Genomic DNA, 22,652 nt, shown 5'->3' with positions numbered 1-22,652 from the left:
TGTACAGTAGGCTACAGCTCCTTTCAGCCTAACTGATGGTGAAATCTTTCATCCATAACTAATTTTTATACTGTATGAGGGATTTGTATTCTAATCAATGATGTTGTGTCACTTTGTATGTACAGCCACATCTCAAAACCCCTATTAGAAATCAAAGGCAGAGGTAGAAGTGTTTAGTGGCATGTTTTAGTGCAACAATCAATAGGTTTATGCAATAAATTAAAGAATATTCAAATGTTTCAGGTGTTTTGTTTCAGAGCATTTCATTTTGATAACAAATTATCTGTGTATACTAGTTCTGTGTAAAATCGATATTGGTGGTTAATTATCAGCTAATAGAGACCAATGTCCTCTTTTGCAAACAGAACTTTACCAAACAACCTACTTTTGTAATTGAGTAATTCCCTGAATCGACTCATTTCAGGTCCTTGCTATTCTTTTTGCAAAAATTACTGTAACGCTCCCTCTCATTCATTCATTTTGCCTCAGATATGAGAGACAGGGAAGGTGAGCTGAGAGGGGTAATTATAGGTATATAATGATACCATACTATTAGTTGTAGGAATTGTATTTCACATTAGGCCTATTCTCCCTCTCAGGCAAACCTGTTCTTCCTCGATTAGGGTTCATTTTGGGATACACGTCACCTCGGCGGGAAGTGGGAACGACATTACATGGCTGCATGACAGATAGATACATCAATATTTTTGACTGCATCTGCATGTTAAAAAAAACTATCGTTGTTGGCTAATAGCCAATGTCAGATAGCCTACCTTATTTGGCCATCTTAGAAGAATTCATATCAGAAAAAACTTCTGAAACTTTTACCGCCGAAAGTGCCATTGTTTGGCGCCATACTACAGGATTCTTTCAACCGCTACTCCTTTGCAGTAAAGTTCTTGACTATATGCTTCTAGAGACAATGTATGCCTAGCCCTCCATAGCCATTAGCCTACATTTCTCAGTATACATTACTATTGTATACGACCTTTTAAACGAATGAGTAATTTGTTAATTTAATGGTAGGCTAAACAAAACAACTCATATTTTCTCTCCTTGGAGGTTGATGTTTACAGTAACAGTAACCACTGGCGACGGATAAAACATGAGTGTAGCTTACTCTTGGGAGAGACACGCCAAAAGCGAAGGGAACTATGCATTTTTATTTGATTTAAAGAAAAAGGTACGTTTTTATCTAACTATATTAAAAATGAATTGCTGTTTCATGGAATGTATACTTTTCTACCAATAATCTCTTCAAAGACAACTCAACTCGTTTATAAAAGTTAGAAACGTAATTTGCTTTTTTGTTGTTGATAAAGGTCTATCTATAATGCACATATAACGTTAATGTAGGATATTGTGCAAAACCTCACATGTGAGCTATTCAAGCAAAACATTTCGGGTAATGTGGGGTAAATATCCCACGTGGATTCACCTGGTCAGTCTGGGTCATGGAAAGAGCAGGTGTTCCTAATATTTTGTTCACTCCGTGTATAAAAAGTTTGTAGCTGTAACTTAATTCGATTTATATCACGTTTTTTAAATGAAAACATATTACCTCAACTTAAATCAGAATCTTTTTGTTAGAATGACTTAAGAAATGTAGAGCAAGTTATCCCACATTACCCTGTTAAGACCTTCCCTACATTTCTCTTTCCAACTTGCAGAGACCAGACATTACTCAAAAACATGCCATTGTTAACAGAAGGTGATAATCAAGAGTATTTCATGAAGCATCTCTGAATGTAATAATGTCAGCTGAAATCCCCATGGACAACAATAGCCTGAGAACATGGTCAGCAGGTGGATCGTTTGAGCCAGAGGCAGACCTGGGCCAGGTACCACGACAGGAGCCACATAACACTGGAACACATGACATGGATAACCAAAGGACCCACCTAAATCCTCATGCAGCTGAGCTGGGCTCTAGTCCCCTGTCTCCATCCCATTCACTGAGCCATGATGCTGTTCATAGAGAAAACCCACAGGAGGCTGCCTCAGACAGTAACTCATCACTACAAACTACACGACAACTAATGCTACAGAGAGCTCTCCAGCAGGTCAGTAGTGTATTTAAACCATACAGTGTAGCCTACTATTGTAGACATATTTGTTTCAAGTTTCGGTCTGAATTGCTTTTACTCACTGATTTGATGCATGCACTCTTGCTTAGCAGTAGGTGGCAGTAACATACCAATTTACAGTTGTGTTCAAAACTACTTGAATTGAGGGTATATTACCCACTTAAACTAGTTTTACTTGCTGCATTCTACTTGAAGCAGCATTATTGATCAATGTGTGCATGTGTAACAGTATAACTTTAAACCGTCCCCTCGCCCCGACCCGGGCGCGAACCAGGGACCCTCTGCACACATCAACAACTGACACCCACGATGCGTCGTTACCCATCGCTCCACAAAAGCCGCGGCCCTTGCAAAGCAAGGGGCAACACTACTCAAGTCTCAGAGCAAGTGACGTAACTGATTGAAATGCTACTAGCGCGCACCCGCTAACTAGCTAGCCATTTCACATCCGTTACACTCACCCCCCTTTCAACCTCCTCCTTTTCCGCAGCAACCAGTGATCCGGGTCACGGCACCAATGTAACAGTATAACTTTAAACCGTCCCCTCGCCCCGACACGGGCGCGAACCAGGGACCCTCTGCACACATCGACAACAGTCACCCACGAAGCAGCGTTACCCATCGCTCCACAAAAGCCACGGCCCTTGCAAAGCAAGGGGCAACACTACTCAAGTCTCAGAGCAAGTGACGTAACTGATTGAAATGCTACTAGCGCGCACCCGCTAACTAGCTAGCCATTTCACATCCGTTACACATGTAGCACAGTAACCTTCATTCACACTGGCACTCTCATGTGAACTGCTTCCCTGCGCTGTTGGCTATCAGTTTAATATAGCACTAATCATACAAATAATCACACACATACACTGTCAATGCTGCTGTACAATTCAACTGCTCAACCAAGATCACTATTGACTTTATTAACCTACTTATAAATAACAGTCATACTTGACAGCACATTAATTTACATTTTAGTCATTTAGCAGACGCTCTTATACAGAGCGACTTACAGGAGCAATTAAGGTTAAGTGCCTTGCTCAAGTGCACATCGACAGAGTTTTCAACTCTTCGGCTCAGGGATTCGAACCAGCAACTTTTCAGTTACTGGTCCAACCCTCTTAAACGCTAGGCTACCTGACACCCTGATCATTTATACTGCGCCACCCGCCTCCCGGGTGGGGCAGTGGTCTAGGGCACTGCATCGCAGTGCTAGCTGCGCCACCAGAGTCTCTGGGTTCGCGCCCAGGCTGGGCTGGGTTCGCGCCCAGGCTCTGTCGCAGCCGGCCGCAACCGGGAGGTCCGTGGGGCGACGCACAATTGGCATAGCGTCGTCCGGGTTAGGAAGGGTTTGGCCGGTAGGGATATCCTTGTCTCAGTATGTAAAAATGTAATAAAATGTATGCACTCTACTGTAAGTCGCTCTGGATAAGAGCGTCTGCTAAATGACTAAAATGTATGTAAATGTATATCCTATGTGTACATATTCTACCACAACCAGTTGTATTACTATTCATAAACTGGGTGGTTCGACCCCTGAATGCTGATTGGCTGACACCCTTGGTATATCAGACGTATACCACGGGTATGAGAAAAAAAAATTTTTTACTACTCTAATTATGTCGGTAATGAGTTTTTAATAGCAGTAAGGCACCTCGTGCTGTATCCTGTTCATGTGACGAATAAACGTTAATTTATGTTGTGGTATTACATAATGATGCTGAAGCTGTCAACAGACCCTGCTGTGTGTTGATTGTTGTCTATGTCTGCATCGGTGAAGGGCCCAGGGCAACAGGAGCAGCTAGTTCAACAGCAGGTGGAGCAGCTACACAGAGTTGTACAAGAGCAGAGCAGACTCCTGTCCCTCATGGGGCCAGGTGGGTACTGACTGACTGAGCTCAACGTTAAACAACCACCATCAAATAGCAAATACAAATTAATTCAGTGGAGAGGCATGAAATATGTTTACAAAGTAGTATTTTGTTAGAAAGTGCAAAGTTAATTTAGTACATTTAACTGTATTTGATGATCTTGAAAATAGATTTAGTCCAAAGGGACTTTCCGAAGTGTTGATAGTTTAGAGATGATCATTTGTTTTTGAGGTTACTAAGAAGATCATGTCAGCTCCAAGGCAGTGGTTGCTTAAGATTTGTTCAATACACAGAGGCAATAACACAATGCTCTGTTGGGTAATTTAAGAAATTACATGTCATTTCATCTTGTAGCAGCACTAATCTTCTCAGGCTAAACAGGTTTTTCTGAACTAATGAACAGCCACAGGTGTGTATAAGGACCGTCGCATAATCTCCAGTGATAAATCAGAGACATGTAAAGCACATAAAGTTGCTATGCATTCATGTCCACTTACATTTACTTTCTTCAAAAAGCTCTTTACACAAAAGACCCAATGAGGTTAAAGTGCAATGTACTATGACATTTAGCTGCGTTTTCACTTTACCTTTGTTTTTATCCTAAAAAAGAATGACTTATCGGCCTAGTGCAGTCAAAAACAGGATTTTCCTGTGTTTTATATATATTTCCACACTATGAGGTTGGAATAGTACTGTGAAATTGTGCAAATTATGATATAATGTCCTTTTAGTGTAAGAGCTGTTTGAAAATCATTTCAGCCTGTGTTGGTGTGATGGAGTTTTGGCCTGCCTGGTAACAAAACTCTACCAATAACAGCTAGTTTTCAATTTTCCACTCCCCACTCTATACGCTTCAATACATTTTTTTTATACCTTTATTTATTTATGAGGTCCTAAACCTAGCATGAAGTGCATCCTTGTAGCTGTGTGGACTAATATTGTCAAATGTTTGTCTTGGGGTAAGTTGAGTGTGTTTTCTTCCAAGGCGTAATGCAAGGCATTATCACTGGGATATGAGGTAACAACAGGGCCTGGCCTATGTTAAAAGTGTCAATAAATGTACAAAGTGTTTGTTAGTTGTTAAGCCTGTGTTAAAAGATGCTTAAAATAATTTAAAGAAAAAAAGTGATTGTGTTAAATTGTGTTTGGGGAAGTAAAGATAGACATGGTTTTAGAAAGGTAGTGGTAATATTTCATTCAGTACAGAAGTTTGTAGGGGGCTTAACTTAACCTATCCCGTGGCTCAACTTAACCCATAACGGGTAAGTTGTGCCAAGAGACCACTGTTTTTGGACAAGCTATGTTTTCAAAACTGTAATGTTTACACAAATTCTGATTATTTCCAGGGATACACAACATCCTGAAATATATATAGATGTCTTTGTTATACAGAAAACTATATTTCCCTTGACGGAGTGATGCTGAATGTAAAAATTGTCTCAACTTACCCCACTCTCCCCTATCATTTGAATACTGTGTGAACATTTATTGCTTTTGTGGTCATATTAGTTCATGAGACCCCCATATTTGGGCCGTCGGACTCACTTCGCCGATGATGTCTTAGGGATTATTTGGAAGGTCCATGTCCCTAGAGTTGTAAAATGTGTGAAAGCAGTGGACCAATGGTAGCTTTCTGTGTGTTAGCACTCTTCCTTTCATCCCTCCATTCCATTCATGTTTCCCATAGGGATTTTACCCAATGACAAACAATGTCAGTATACAGCATGTTATTGCTCCCTTATACCCTTCAATCATATAGCATCAGAAAGCTTAGATTCACAGCTATCCATCAGACACGTTTTCGGAATTGTAACGCTCGTCGTAATCCTCCTCGTCTGAGGAGGAGCAAGGATCGGACCAAAGCGCAGCGTGGTTTGAATACATATTTTAATATTAGCAACGAAGATGAAAAAACACAAAATACAAAACAATAAACGACGTGAACAAACGAACGAAAACAGTACCGTGTGGCGAACAAAACACAGACACGGCAACAATCACCCACAAACAAACAGTGAGAACAGCCTACCTTAATATGGTTCTCAATCAAAGGAAACGTAAAACACCTGCCCCTGATTGAGAACCATATCAGGCTAGATAACAATGAACCCAACATAGAAACACATAACATAGAATGCCCACCCAGCTCACGTCCTGACCATCTAAACAAGACTAAACAAAGGAAATAAGGTCAGGAACGTGACAGGAATGTTCGGGTCAGCAGAACTTTGACCTTTGACCTCCAGGTTACATAGAATTACCTGTATAAATTGCTTCAAAATGTAAACCCTGATACATTTTAAACTTGCCAAACTGTTTGACAAGTGGTTCTGAATGGTCATGAAATTACCTTTCAAATTATATATTATATAACCAACTCTGAAAGCACCAGCTACAACTAGTATTTCCAAAATCGTCCATATTGTGCCATTGACATTAGAATTTTGGAAGCTTAGCCATAGAAGTCCATGTAATGGGGCAACTATGTTTTTGGATTGTAACTTTGGTGATAGAAGCACGAAATTGCACACACAGCTAGAACAGGGTTTTATAAAACTTTCTTGATACAGGGCCATCACAGAATTCACGCATTAACCCCACAGAAGCCTTTTTCCAATATGGCCACCAAACAAGTCAATGGGATCTTATTGGACAATTTCACATGACCATACCTGTATGAAATATAATTTTTGGGTGCCTAAAAATTTCTTGAAATGTTCATAGTGATGTATAATGCACAAGCAGATGAGCCAGATGTGCCAGATATATACATTTGTTAAATTATTCATTTGTTAAATGTGCCCTAAAAGCTGTCTGAATCACAGATTTTTACATGGATTTGAGATGACAAGAATTATACTATGTTATCCTATTACCTGTTTTCATAAATCAGAAACTTGCCGCATATATTACAATGTAAAATTCCATAGGAATGCCAATATGTTTTCACCAGATGATTAGAGCAGCAAAGCATTAAACGTAGTTACTCTAAATGAAGATGTATTCTTACTATGGGGTCATAGCAGATTGGTCTGCTACTAGAATACTAAAAGTAATAATTGGCCTCAACAAGCCCAACATTGGATTTTGTTACATTGTAATGGAATGTATGAGGCCGGTTTAAAGTCCTCATAATGAAAACAGCTACTAGGATAACATTGTATATACTTTTAAGCAGCTAATTTCCATGACTATTTACATTTACATATCCATTTTGCATGTTTGAAGATGATTGATCATAACATCTTCAGAAATCAGCAATTCAGACAGCTTTTTGGGCACATTTTTATCGCATTTCTGTGAATAATTTATCTTTATATATTTGGCACTCCTGGCTCATGTGGTTGTGTATTCTACATCACTATGAACATTTTGGGGCATACTACAATTATATTTCATACAGGTATGGTCATGTGAAATTGTCCAATAAGATCCCATTGACTTGTTTGGCAGCCGTATTGGGAATAAGACTTCTGTGGGGTTAAGGCTTTGTTTCTACACATATTTATAAAACCCTGTCCTAGCTGTGTGTGCAATTTGGTGACTCTATCACCAAAGTTACAATCCAAAAACATACTGTTACATATTACACAGAAAGCTACCATTAGTCCACTGCTATCACATTTTCCAACTCAAGGGACATAGACCTTCTAAAAAGGTCTATGTCCCGAGACATCACCAGCCCAAGTCCGACCGACCAGGAATACGACTTTCCCAAGCGGATCCTTTGTCCGAACCACCCAGGGCATTTGAACTGATTCCAGAGGCTGACCCAAAACAACGCTGCCGGAGAAGAGGCAGATGGAGTGGTCCTCTGGTCAGACTTCGGAGGTGCGCACACCAACCACCGCTTCCGAGTATATTACTTGCTAATGTCCAGTCTCTAGATAAAACGGTAGATGAAATTAGGGCAAGGGTTGCTTTCCAGAGAGACATCAAGGATTGTAACATACTCTGTTTCACGGAAACATGGCTCTCTCGGGATATACTGTCAGAGTCAGTACAGCCACCTGGATTCTTTGTGCGTCACTCGGACAGGAAGAAGAAGGGTGGGGGCGTATATCTCATGGTGTAATCGTAACAACATACAGGAACTCAAGTCCTTTTGTTCACATGACCTAGAATTCCTCACAATCAAATGCCTACCGTATTATATCCCAAAGAAATTCTCCCCGGTTATTGTCACAGCCATGTATATCCCCCTCAAGCCGAAACCCCGACGGCCCTCAAGGAACTTCACTGGACTTTATTCAAACAGGAAACAATATATCCTGAGGCTGCATTTATTGTAGCTGGGGATTTTAACAAGGCATATTAGAGAACAAGACTACCTAAATTCTATCAGCATATTGAATGTCGCACTCACGCAGGTAAAACACTGGATCCCTGCTGCTCTAACTTCCGCGAGGCATACAAAGCCCTCCCTTGCCCTCCTTTTGGCAAATCTGACCACGGCTCCATTTTGCTCCTCCCTTCCTATAGGCAGAAACTCTAACAGGATATACCCATGCTAAGGGCTATTCAACGCTGGTCTGACCAATCGGAATCAACGCTTCAAGATTGTTTTGATCACGCGGTCTGGGACATGTTCCTGTTAGCCTCAGAGAGTAATATTGACGTATATGCTGATTCTGTGAGTGAGTTTATAAGGAAGTGTAAGACAAACTTAACACCTTTGCCCGCTTTGAGGATAATACAGTGCCACCGACGTAACCCGCTACCAAGGACCGTGGGCTCTCCTTCTCTGTGGCCGACGTGAGTAAGACATTTAAATGTGTTGACCCTCGCAAGGCTGCCGGCCCAGATGGCATCCCTAACAGCGTCCTCAGAGCATGCGCAGACCAGCTGGCTGGTGTGTTTACAGACATTTTCAATCTCTCCCTGTCCCAGTCTGCTGTCCCCACATGCCTCAAAATGGCCACCATTGTTCCTGTACCCAAGAAGGCAAAGGTAACTGAACTAAATGACTATCACCCCGTAGCACTCACTTCTGTCATCGTTAAGTGCTTTGAGAGACTAGTCAAGGATCATATCACCTCCACCTTACCTGTCACCCTAGACCCACTTCAATTTGCTTACCGCCCCAATAGGTCCACAGACGATGCAATCACCATCACACTGCACACTGCCCTATCCCATCTGGACAAGAGGAATACCTATTTAAGAATGCTGTTAATTGACTATAGCTCAGCATTCAACACCATAGTACCCTCCAAGCTCATCATTAAGCTTGAGGCCCTGGGTCTCAAGCCTGCCCTGTGCAATTGGGTCCTGGACTTCCTGATGGGCCACCCCCAGGTGGTGAAGGTAGGAAACACACCTCCACTTCGCTGATCCTTAACACTGGGGTGCCACAAGGGTGTGTGCTCAGCCCCCTCCTGTACTCCCGGGTTCACCCAAGACTGTGTGGCCATGCACTCATCCAACTCAATCATCGAGTTTGCAGACAACACAACAGTAGTGGGCTTGATTACCAACAACGACGAGACAGCCTACAGGGAGGAGGTGAGGGTGTCAGGGAAAACAACCTCTCACTCAACGTCAACAAAACAAAGGAGATGATCGTGGACTTCAGGAAACAGCAGAGGTAGCACCCCCCTATCCACATTGACAGGGCAGCAGTGGAGAAGGTGGAATGTTTTAAGTTCCTCGGCATACACATCACAGACAAACTGAAATGGTCCACCCACAGAGACAGTGTGGTGAAGAAGGCGCAACAGCACCTCTTCAACCTCAGGAGGCTGAAGAAATTGTCACCTAAAACCCTCACAAACTTTTACAGATGCACAATTTAGAGCATCCTGTCTGGCTGTATCACCGCCTTGTACGGCAACTGCACCGCCCACAAAGGCTCTCCAGAGGGTGGTGCGGTCTGCACAACACATCACCGGGGGTAAAGTACCTGCCCTCCAGGTCACCTACAGCACCCGATGTCACAGGAAGGACAAAAAGATCATCAAGGACAACAACCGCCCGAGCCACTGCCTGTTCACCCCGCTACCATCCAGAAGGCGAGTTCAGAACATGTGCATCAAAGCTGGGACCGAGAGACTAAAAAACAGCTTCTATCTCAAGGACATCAGACTGTTAAACAGCCATCATTAACACAGAGAGGCTGCTGCCTACATACAGACTTGAAATCATTGGCCACTTTAATAAATTGATCACTAGTCACTTTAATAATGCCACTTTAATAATGTTTACATATCTTGCATCACTCATCTCATATGTATATACTGTATTTTATACCACCTTGCCTATGCCGCTCTGTCATTGCTCATCTATATATTTATGTATTCTTAATCCATTCCTTTACTTAGATTTGTGTGTATTAGTTAGCTGTTGTGGAATTGTTAGATTACTTGTTAGATATTGCTGCACTATCGGAACTTGAAGCACAAGCAATAACATCTGCTAACCATGTGTATGTGACCAATACAATTTGATTTGATTGATTTGATTTAAGCAAAACTGTTCAAAATTAACGTTAAGCATACCTGTCTGTACAGATTTTTTGTGATCATTTGTAACTGACTATACAGTACTGTAGATCTGGAATAAAATCACAGTTTGTCCTGCAGTGGGGGAGAGGTCACCTTTTGTTCATCTGTGACTGTGGAACCATTGGATCTTCTATTGCTCAATAGAAAGGGACAGCTATTTGACATGTACACATCTGTATACCCTGAGTAGCAGAACAGTACACCAGTGGGTCCAGAAAACAGTCAATGTAGGATAAAACCATGAGACCGTCATAGATCTGAACCGCTATGGTCTCAGCATTGTGTTGATCCTTGATTCTGACAATCAACAGATCTATCCTAGCTATGGTACAAGGCAGGAAACACACAGAGAAGACCAGCACAACTGAGGTGACCAGAAACACTACTCGATGCAGCTTGGTCTTATTCCCTACCGTCTTCTTTTTGAATGTGTTGATATTGTGGACCGTGCAGTAGACCAACACAAAGAAATGGATGAGAATCTGGGTGAAAAACACAACCTCTCTCAAAGTGTCATTGACGTCCTCGACCAGAGTGTCATTTTTACACACATAACTGTTACAGCACTCAAAGGTCTTCAGCATGGTTGGGATAGTCAAGGGGAGCAGCAGTAGCCAGACGATGACAGAGATATGAGGAGACCTTTTTAAAGTCTTGGCAAAGATATATTTCCAAGGATGAACCACATTGAAGTAACGATAGATGGAGATCACAGTCAAGAAGGCGATACTGGCCCCCCGGTTCAAAATCAACATGAAGAGCATGGCCTTACAGACCAGCTTGTTCTCACTTCATCTTAGTCCATGCTGGAAGTGATAGGCTTTGGCTGGCAAGCATATCACCAGCAGAAGATCTGCCACCATAATATTGAAGAGGAAGATGCTGTTGATTTTCCAGAATTTGAAGAGGAAATGTAGCGCACTGACAGGTTGAGAGGCAAGGCCAGAGTGAATTCCACAATCATCACTTTAGAGAAGACTGTATATCATCTGATTCCCCACGTTGCAGTGATCGACCTCAGTGTTTGAGGATGTGTTCTGAAGATGGACCGCATCCATTGTTCTTCTGCCAGAATTACAGAACTCTGCAAGATCAGCCTATTCCCCTTTTGAATAAAGATAAATAATGTTTCTCTTTCTGTGTCCGCCACAAGAGCATGAATAAAAATGTAAGGAATCTACGTGCAAAACTCATATCCACAGGAACAGAAAAACAGGTGATGTAGCTTGAGGGTTTATCTATACAAACAGAAGTGTGCATGAATCTTTATCTTGGCTTGATCTAAAAACAATGATGACACGGCACGCCTCATAAAGACTATAGACAGTGTGACAGGCTGGCCGATACCTTGTCATCTAAAGGCATAAAAGAGGAACTGAGAAATAAAGTTAAAAAGTACTTAATTGTTTTTTTTTAACTGCAGACTAACAAATGAAACACATATGGCTGGTGGCTATAACAAATGTCTCTTCAACACAGTCAGGAAACACACCTTGTTAAGAAAGGCCCTGATTACACGTTGAAGGCTGCTGTGCTGATAAGCTCCTCCCACCAATTAGGCAATACAATGAGCAATGCACTACTACAGGACATGTTTGGAGATGATAGAAAGCGCAGGTTATGGATTAAATAAATCGATACAGAAAAAAAACACTGCATCACAATAATTTATAGTTTAAAATGGCAATAAATACTTTGAATCCATATATTTAAAACTAGTCATTTAGTCCATAGTGAAGGCTCTCCTTCACACATAGTTTCTAAGGAAACGTGATTATCCGATGAAATGACCAATGTAGATATTTCATAAAAATAGCAGATGTCAATGCCCTGCCTTAAACTGTCAAGGAACGTAACCTAAAGATTTCATTTAAGTGCATTTACTTACAGAGTTAAAGGCACCGGGCCAAGTTACTAAAAATAAAATGTTGTGAGATGAGTTATCTATTTCATTCCACAGTCAAAAGCAATACAAGCAATCATTTTTTTAAATTCAGAATTGTTTATTAAATGATCTTTATTTACATTATTGAAGTATTGTTTTGTAACATGCAATGTTTTCCAGTTATATTTAGTCAAAGGCCTTGACAATTTATGTTTTTAAGTTATTTTTTATATAAAGAAAAATTGCTGTGTTGACTAGAGGAGCTCTTGGGGGATGCTTCCTTGTAACAACAAGACTTAGTATTTTCCTCGGTCTCTTAGGAATTTTACCTTTTAAATCCTCCACCTAAAGTTCCTCTCTGTTTCTCATCGGCAGGACTGCTGTTATCCCCCTCTCTCTCTGCCCAGTGGCTGGGCCTGATGCCTGCTCTGGCTGCTGGAGTGGATACCTCTGGTCTCTCTGCCAACCCACAGAGGTCCAATCAGAGATCAAACGTTTATGCTTCACCTCCCTCAGGAGATGGATGGCTGCCCAAAACGGGTCCTGTTCTGACACATTCCCTCCATGGTAAGAAGTATGGATGACCACGTCGTGGTCTGTTTTTGTTGTAACTACTGCAGTATATGGTATGATAACAGAAGCTCGGAAAATATTTTGATCAACTTCTAATAATTAAGTTGTAAAGGGGGGAAGAAATAAAACTCTCAAACTATAAAAAAAAGTATATACATTGGCCTCATCAAGAGTAGTAGTAGTACTGTAGTAACAAATAAATAAACATAACTTAAGAGGAATATTTATTTGACCCAGACAATTAGCAACAACAGAGTCATTATGAGTGGTTTAACATGACGACATCACTGGTTAAAGAAACCAGATGACGATATATGACGATAACATAAACAAGTAGTGAATCATAGTCTGATGTAGCAAACTAACATGAATGTCTCATCGTGAGAACAAACAGTCTTAATGCAGTCATAAAACAGTAATTAATTTCCTATTTTTTTGTATTTAGTAAGTATTTTACCTACTATGCTGCGTTACATTGTTGCTGCGTTTTGGATTTGAGTTGTTTCCTGCTGAGTTTGAGCTTTCATCTATTTTTAGACAGGGACAATAAGTTGTCAGGTCGAGGCTTTTGAACTTAGTGCTGCTTAAGCAGTACACATTTGGGTCCACTAGACAAACCATGTAGGACAAAACCATGAGACCGTCAAAGACGGCTATATCTTCGTTGTCTCTGATTGGGAGCCATATTTAGGTAGCCTGTTTTCCATTGTGTGTTGTGGGTGATTGTGTTAGTGTTTGTTTCACATTTCAGGACTGTTTCGGTTTTCATTATCATTCACTTTGTTATTTTTGTATTTTGTCGTGTTCAGTTTATTAAAATATCATGGACACTTACCACGCTGCGTATTGGTCCGATCCTTCATACTCCTCGTCTGAAGAGGAGGAAAATCGTTACTGATTGGGAACCATACCCGACCAACAAAGAAATAGAAAAACTAGAATGCCCATCCAAATCACACCCCGACCTAACCAAATAGAGAAATTAAAAGACTCTCTAAGGTCAGGACGTGACAGTACCCCCCACCCCCACCACCACCACCAAAGGTGCGGACTCCAGCCGCAAAACCTGACTCCATGGGGGAGGGTCTGGGTGGGCATCTAGCCTCGGTGGCGGCTCCGGTTCGGGACGTAGACCCCGCTCCGCTCGCTGATCCCGCCGCTTCCGTGGAACCGGACCGTGGGTCGTTGCCGGGGACTCCGGACCGTAGATCGTCGCCGGGGACTCCGGACCGTAGATCGTCGCAGGGGACTCCGGACCGTAGATCGCCGTCGGGGACTCCGGACCGTAGATTGTCGTTGGAGACTCCGGACTGCCGACCGTCGCTGGAGACTCCGGACTGCCGACCGTCGCCTGAGACTCAGGACTGCAGACCGTCGCTGGAGATTTAGGACTGCCGACCATAGCTGAAGACTCCGGACCATGGATCGTCACTGGAGGCTTCGGGCCATGGATCATCACTGGAGGCTCCGGGCCATGGATCATCACTGGAGGCTCCGGGCCATGGATCATCACTGGAGGCTTCGGGCCATGGATCATCACTGGAGGCTTCGTACGTCGAAACGGTAAAGGATGTGCAGCGATTTTTAGGGTTTGCCAATTGCTACCGGAGATTTATCCGGGGTTTTGGCCAGGTGGCTGCTCCCATTACCTCACTGCTGAAGGGGGGTCCTGTACGTCTGAAGTGGTCGGTTGAGGCGGACAGGGCTTTTGGGCAGCTGAGGCTGGGATCAGAGCCGTGCTCTCTCGGCGCTCAGGCACGCCACCGAAGCTCCGCCCCTGTGCTTTCTTCTCGAAGAAGCTCAGCCCGGCGGAGCGGCACTATGATGTGGGGGACCAGGAGCTGTTGGCTGTGGTTAAGGCTTTGAAGGCGTGGAGACATCGGCTTGAGGGGGCTAAACACCCTTTCCTCATCTGGACTGACCACTGCAACCTGGAGTACATCCGGGCAGCTAGGAGACTGAATCCTCGTCAGGCAAGGTGGGCCATGTTCTTTACCCGTTTTGTGTTTACCCTGTCCTACCGACCAGGTTCCCAGAATGTAAGGCAGACGCACTGTCCCGGCTGTATGACACAGAGGAGCAGCCGTTGCGTACTGAGCCCGTTCCACTCCAGTGTCCCGTCAGACTTCCGTACGTTCCGTCTGCTGTCCGTGACCAGTTGATCTATTGGGCCCACACATCACCCTCCTCTGGTCATCTGGGGATCGGTCGGACGGTGCGCTGTCTGTCTGGGAAGTACTGGTGGCCCACCTTGGCTCGGGATGTGAGGGTTTATGTTTCCTCCTGCTCGGTGTGCGCCCAGTGTAAGGCTCCTAGACACCTGCCCAGAGGTAAGCTACATCCCTTACCCGTTCCACAACAGCCTTGGTCACACCTGTCGGTTGATTTTCTAACGGATCTTCCTCCCTCACAGGGGAACACCACAATCTTGGTCGTTGTGGATCGTTTCTCTAAGTCCTGTCGTCTCCTCCCTCCGCCCGGTCTCCCTTCGGCCCTACAAACTGCGAAGGCCCTGTTTACACACGTCTTCCGGCACTACGGGGTGCCTGAGGATATAGTGTCTGATCGGGGTCCCCAGTTCACTTCGAGAGTCTGGAGGGCGTTCATGGAACGTTTGGGGGTCTCAATCAGCCTTACCTCGGGTTTCCACCACAAGAGTAATGGGCAGGTGGAGAGAGTGAACCAGGATGTGGGCAGGTTTCTGCCGGGGGAGTGGGTTGCGTTCGTGCCCTGGGCAGAGATGGCCAGAACTCACTCCACCACTCCTCCACTAACCTTTCTCCCTTTCAGTGTGTATTGAGAGCCGGTTCTGGCACCGTGGCATCAGAGTCAGACCAAGGCTCTTGCGGTGGACGAGTGGTTCAGACGAGCGGAGGAGACCTGGGAAGCCGCCCATGGTCACCTCCAGCAGGCCGCGCTGCACCAAAAGACCAGCATGGACCGTCACCGCAGTGAGGCCCCGGTGTTCGCACCAGGGGACAAGGTCTGGCTCTCGACCCGAAACCTGCCCCTCCGCCTGCCCTGCCGGAAGCTGGGCCCGCGGTTTGTGGGGCCATTCAAAGTCCTGAGGAGAGTGAACGAGGTATGTTACAGGTTACAGCTGCCCCCCGATTACCATATTAACCCCTCGTTCCATGTGTCTCTCCTCAGGCCAGTGGTGGCTGGTCCACTCCAGGAGTCTGAGGTACGGGAGGTTCCTCCGCCCCCTCTGGACATCGAGGGGGCCCCGGCGTACTCCGTCCATCCCATCCTGGATTCTAGACGTCGGGCGGGGGGCCTTCAGTACCTCGTGGAGTGGGAGGGGTACGGTCCGGAGGAGAGCTGCTGGGTTCCGGTGGCTGATGTATTAGACCCTGAACTACTGCGTGAGTTCCACCCTCGCCGGCCGGATCACCCTGTGCCTCGCCCTCCGGGTCGTCCCCGAGCCGCGCGTCAGGGGAGGGTACTGTTCGGGCGGCGGTCGACATCACCGGCTTTCTAGCCATCGCCGCTCCATTTTTCATGTATCCATTTGTTTTGTCTCGTTCCATTCACACCTGGTTTTCATTCCCCAATCAATCCATATGTATTTATTCCTCTGTTCCCCATCATGTCTTTGTGTAAGATTGTTTGTGTTTCGTGTATTTTGGAATTGTGGATATTGTTCCGCGCATTACTTTTTGTCTATGTTCAGTGTTTGGGCACATTTTATGTTACTTTGTGCTGTCATTTTGGACCGGAATAAAAAGTGCGCCTGTTCAATACACTCTGCTCTCATGCACCTGACTTCGCCTCCAATACACACTCCTAACATTCTCTCTACTATTATTCTGACAATTCACATTGTTAAAATAAAGTGGTGATCCTAACTGACCTAAGACAGGGACATTTTACTAGGATTGAATGTCAGGAATTGTGAAAAACTGAGTTTAAATGTATTTGGCTAAGGTGTATGTAAACGTACAACTTCAACTGTATCTGTGTATGAGAAGTGGCCTTTTTTCTATGCTACATACTGTATATCCTTCTAACTCCCTGGGGAATTCCTATATGGAGTAAGTACATTAAGTGCACAACACCTCCAATGTAGTTGAGGTTGTCATAAATAACATGTTTGATTGATTAAACACACAGAGAGCTGAAATGTAAAGCTACAGGCAAGCTTTAGCTGGTCGTAGAATATCTCAGAGGAGCTGGGAATGTTAAAAATGCTTCAAAAGGGTTGTGATATTTTCAAGAAGCTGATTGTATTCTAGGGAATTGGATATATTTACTAGCAGAAAAAAACAGTGCATGTTGTTTTTACCACATTTCCCCCATAAAAATATATACTACCGTTCAAAGTTTGAGGTCACTTAGAAATGTCCTTGTTTTTGAAAGAAAATCATAATTTTCTGTCCATTAAAATAACACCAAATTGATCAGAAATACAGTGTAGACATTGTTAATGTTGTAAATGACTATTGTAGCTGGAAATGGCAGATATTTTATGGAATATCTACATAGGCGTACAGAGGCCCATTATCAGTAATCATCAATCCTGTGTTCCAATGGCACGTTGTGTTAGCTAATCCAAGTTTATAATTTTAAAAGGCTAATTGATCATTAGAAAACCCTTTTGCAATTATGTTAGCACAGCTGAAAACTGTTGTTCTGATTAAGGAAGCAATAAAACTGGCCTTTAGACTAGTTGAGTTTCTAGAGCATCAGCATTTGTGGGTTCGATTACAGGCTCAAAATGGCCAGAAACAAATAACTTTCTTCAGACACAAAGAATTTTCTTCTGAAACTCGTCAGTCTATTCTTGTTCTGAGAAATGAAGGCTATTCCATGCGAGAAATTCCAAGAAACTGAAGATCTCGTACAACGCTGTGTACTACTCCCTTCACAGAACAGCGCAAACTGGCTCTAACCAGAATAGAAAGAGGAGTGGGAGGCCCCGGTGCACAATTGAGCAAGAGGACAAGTACATTAGAGTGTCTAGTTTGAGAAACAAACTCCTCACAAGTCCTCAACTGGCAGCTTCATTAAATAGTACCCGCAAAACACCAGTCTCAATGTCAACAGTGAAGAGCCGACTCCGGGATGCTGGCCTTCTAGGCAGAGATCCTCTGTCCAGTGTTCGTTTACCCATGTTAATAATTTATTTTTATTGGCAAGTCTGAGATATGTCTTTTTCTTTGCAACTCTGCCTAGAAGGCCAGCATCCCGGAGTCGCCTCTTCACTGTTGACGTTGAGACTGGGGTTTTGCGGGTACTATTTAATGAAGCTGCCAGTTGAGAACTTGTGAGGCATATTATTTTAATGGACAAAAATGTGCTTTTCTTTAAAAAACAAGGACATTTCTAACTGACCCCAAACTTTTGAGCTGTGAGCTGGAGTTTGGCATGTTATTTTTGGCGTGTTATTTTTTTGGTGTGTAACCCACAAACCTTAAACTCATTCTGCAGTTTAGTATTAGGTTCTAATTACCAGAGTAAGAACTCGACGGACACTATGAAAGCTTAAACCAAGTTTATTCTTCCCAAAGGATCGAACATCTGAATTAACAAAAACATATTCACACAAGCACTGATATTTAACCCTTTCTCCTCTGCTGAGTCTCCTCCTACACATCTGAACAGCCATTACATCTCTGTTGCTAGACAGAACCTTAGTGATATCTGTTCTTCCTCACTTCATCTGACCTGACCTCTACCCTAAAGTGCTCACTAGTCCCCAACTCACGGCTGTCATGGTGACTGGTACCAGACTGTGCCTGTCCTCTTCCCATAGGATCCCTGATGGCTAACGATAACATATCCTGACATAATGTAAATGTTATACATTCCCCTTTCTCCCTCAGTGGTATGAATAAGTACATTTCAAGAAATCAGAACCCAACACTATCCAGTTCAGATAAGTCTGAGATGACAGACTGATTTTCCAGGGTATTTTTTTCAAAGCCAAATGAAGGACATTACCTATTTCAACCTATTCTAAGTTTTTCCAATCATATTGCAAATACATTATCAGTTGCTTTTTGATAGATCGTCATGATTATAGAAAAACAGGAGTAAATTATTAACTTATTTAAATATCCAGGAGGATCCAGAGCTGGTTAACTGGATCCAGAGCTGGTTAACAGGAACTAGTTACGGAACTCCAGTATAATTATCACAACCCTTTAAAGTACGAAGGTGTCACGTTCCTGACCGGTTTTCTGTTATTTTGTATGTGTTTGACGGTCAGGGCGTGAGTTTGGGTGGGTAGTCTATGTTATGTGTTTCTATGTTTGTTTAAGGGTGACCTGATATGGCTCTCAATTAGAGGCAGGTGGTTTTCATTTCCTCTGATTGAGAGTCATATTAAGGTAGGTGTTTTCACATTGTTTGTTGGTGGGTGGTTGTCTCCTGTGTCAGTATGTTACGCCACACGGGACTGTTTCGGTATTCGTTCGTTCGTTAGTTCGTTTTGTATGTAGTCTGTTTCCTGTTCATGCGTTCTTCACGTTATATGTAAGTTCGTGTCCAGGTCTGTTGACTGCGTTTGTTATTTTGTAAATTCTCAAGTGTTTCGTGTTCGTCTATCATTTAAATAAATTCATTATGACTGCATACCTCGATGCGTATTGGTCCGACCCATGCTTCTCCTCTTCAGACGAAGAGGAGGAGAGCAGCCGTTACAGAACCACCCACCAACAAAGGATCAAGCAACGAGGGAAAAAGCAGCAACTACAAACGCAGGATTACAGGAGAGTATTTCTGGACATGGGAGGAAATACTGGACGGAAAGGAACCCTGGGCGCAAACTGGAGAATATCTCCGCTCTTGTGAGTGGAAGGAGGCAGCCACAGCCCAGGAGCGGTGGTATGAGGAGGCAGCAAGGAGACGTGGCTGGAAGCCGGAGAATCAAGCTCAAGACCGGAGATAAGAAGGTACGTGGCTAGCACGGAAGCCCGTGAAGAAACCCCCAAAATTTCTTGGGGAGGGGGCTAAGAGGTAGTGGGCCAAGGGCAGGTAGGAGACCTGCGCCCACTTCCCAGGCTAACCGTGGAGACCGGGAGTACGGGCAGACACCGTGTTACGCAGTAGAGCGCACGGTGTCTCCTGTACGTGTTCATAGCCCGGTGCGGGTTATTCCACCTCCCCGCACTGGTAGGGCTAGATTGAGCATTGAGCCAAGTGCCATGAAGCTGGCTCTACATATCTGGCCACCAGTACGTCTCTTCGGGCCGGCTTACATGGCACCAGCCTTACGCATGGTGTCCCCGGTTCGCCTACATAGCCCGGTGCGGGTTATTCCACCTCCCCGCACTGGTCGGGCGACGTGGAGTATTCAACCAGGTAAGGTTGGGCAGGCTCAATGCTCAATGGAGCCAGTACGCCTACACGGTCCGGTATTTCCGGCGCCACCTTCCCGCCCCAGCCTAGTACCACCAGTGCCTACACCACGCACCAGGCTTCCAGTGCGTTTCCAGAGCCATGTTCCTCCTCCACGCACTCTCCCTATGGTGCGTGTCTCCAGCCCAGTGCCTCCAATTCCGGCACCACGCACCAAGCCTACTGTGCGTCTCCAGAGTCCTGTGCATCCTGTTGCTGCTCCCCGCACTAGCCCTGAGATGCGTGTCCCCAGCCCGGTACCACCAGTTCCGGCACCACGCACTAGGCCTAATGTGCGTCCCCAGGGTCCAGTATGCCCTGTTCCTTCTCCCCGCACTAGCCTGAAGGTGCGTGTCCTTAGCCCAGCGCCATCTGAGCCATCCGTCTCCCCAGCGCCATCTGAGCCATCCGTCTCCCCAGCGCCATCTGAGCCATCCGTCTCCCCAGCGCCATCTGAGCCATCCGTCTCCCCAGCGCCGTCTGAGCCATCCGTCTGCCCGGTGCCGTCTGAGCCATCCGTCTGTCCCGAGCCGTCAGAGCCGGTAGTCAGTCAGGAGCCGCTAGAGCCATTCGTCAGTCAGGATCTGCCAGAGCCGCCAACCAGACAGGATCTGCCAGAGCCGCCAACCAGACAGGATCTGCCAGAGCCGCCAGCCAGCCATGAGCGTCCAGAGCCGCCAGCCAGCCATGAGCGTCCAGAGCCGCCAGCCAGCCATGAGCGTCCAGAGCCGTCAGCCAGCCATGAGCGTCCAGAGCCGTCAGCCAGCCATGAGCGTCCAGAGCCGTCAGCCAGCCATGAGCGTCCAGAGCCGTCAGCCAGCCATGAGCGTCCAGAGCCGTCAGCCAGCCATGAGCGTCCAGAGCCGTCAGCCAGCCATGAGCGTCCAGAGTCGTCAGCCAGCCATGAGCAGCCCCTCAGCCCGGAGCTGTTATTTATCCAGAACTGCCCCTCAGTCCAGAGCTGTCTCTCTGTCCGGAGCTGCCCTTCAGTCCGGAGTTGCCCCTCTATCCTGAGCTACCTCTCTATCCTGAGCTACCTCTCTATCCTGAGCTATCCCTCTGTCCTGAGCTACCTCTCTATCCTGAACTACCTTGTCCCGGAGCTGTCCTTTATCTTGGTGTTGCCCCTTAAATTAAGTGGGTGGAATAGGAGGGTGGTCATTCAGAGGGGGAGACGTAAGCTGGGATTGACTATGGTGGGGTGGGGTCCTCGCCCAGAGCCTGAGCCACCACCATGGTCAGACGCCCACCCAGACCCTCCCCTAGACTTTTGGTGGTGCGTTCGGAGTACGCACCTTGAGGGGGGGGTTATGTCACGTTCCTGACCGGTTTTCTGTTATTTTGTATGTGTTTGACGGTCAGGGCATGAGTTTGGGTGGGTAGTCTATGTTATGTGTTTCTATGTTTGTTTAAGGGTGACCTGATATGGCTCTCAATTAGAGGCAAGTGGTTTTCATTTCCTCTGAGAGTCATATTAAGGTAGGTGTTTTCACATTGTTTGTTGGTGGGTGGTTGTCTCCTGTGTCAGTGTCTGTATGTTACGCCACACGGGACTGTTTCGGTGTTCGTTCGTTTTGTATGTAGTCTGTTTCCTGTTCATGCGTTCTTCACGTTATATGTAAGTTCGTGTCCAGGTCTGTTGACTGCGTTTGTTATTTTGTAAATTCTCAAGTGTTTCGTGTTCGTCTATCATTTAAATAAATTCATTATGACTGCATATCTCGATGCGTATTGGTCCGACCCATGCTTCTCCTCTTCAGACTAAGAGGAGGAGAGCAGCCGTTACAGAAGGCAATTAGAATTGTTGCTTGGTTCTGTTTCTCTTCATTTTACACTGTATTCTGTTGAGTACATGAATCCTCATTTACATAACAAGTTTACCCAGAAGCCAGTACTGAACTTTGTCCATCTTTTCTTTTTTATTAATACAGATTTTAAATTGTGTTGATATGTGATTCACCTTATCATGTGAATTATAGAGAGCATTCTTCCAAATAAAGATGGAAGAGAGCAGAGGAACCTCTCTCCTATCAAAGAGGAAGCTGCAGAGCAGGGGGAAGACAAAGAAGTCTGTACTGTCAGCCCATTTGGGACACGTAGACAGCCACCCAGAAACCCAGAGGACAGGTACTGAAATGATATTTCTATTCAACATGTATCACCTTTCAAATCAAATCAAAAATCAAATTTTATTGGTCACGTACACATATTTTACTGTCAGCTAATGATAGTGAAGAATCCACAAGTGAGTTGTGGTCATTTGATATTCCATACCATTTTTCTATTGAAGACCCATTAGGCCTGCTGTCAAAGAAAGAGAGAAAACATTTCAGGAATTTGTGGAGGAACAGCTGAAAGTTGATGAATATGCACAGCAAAACAACAAGCAGGTATG

At 44.6% G+C, this 22,652-nt stretch overlaps 1 protein-coding gene across 1 annotated transcript in view; it reads left to right on the top strand.

The window, feature by feature from the left end:
• Positions 1–696: 696 nt before the first annotated feature.
• LOC129825089 (centromere protein J-like) overlaps positions 697–22,652 on the top strand; it is a 34,153-nt gene continuing 12,197 nt past the window's right edge. The window contains exons 1-6 of the mRNA XM_055884867.1: positions 697–1,183; positions 1,671–2,063; positions 3,865–3,961; positions 12,719–12,910; positions 22,237–22,384; positions 22,548–22,647. Coding sequence (XP_055740842.1) covers positions 1,755–2,063; positions 3,865–3,961; positions 12,719–12,910; positions 22,237–22,384; positions 22,548–22,647 — 846 coding nt within the window. The 5' untranslated portion in view covers positions 697–1,183; positions 1,671–1,754. The remainder of the gene's footprint in view (positions 1,184–1,670; positions 2,064–3,864; positions 3,962–12,718; positions 12,911–22,236; positions 22,385–22,547; positions 22,648–22,652) is intronic.

The sequence above is a fragment of the Salvelinus fontinalis genome, chromosome 27 (genome assembly GCF_029448725.1).
Source record: "Salvelinus fontinalis isolate EN_2023a chromosome 27, ASM2944872v1, whole genome shotgun sequence".
Taxonomy (NCBI): domain Eukaryota; kingdom Metazoa; phylum Chordata; class Actinopteri; order Salmoniformes; family Salmonidae; genus Salvelinus; species Salvelinus fontinalis.
Note: the sequence above shows the minus strand (reverse complement) of the source record. Positions and strands in the feature narration are given on the sequence as shown.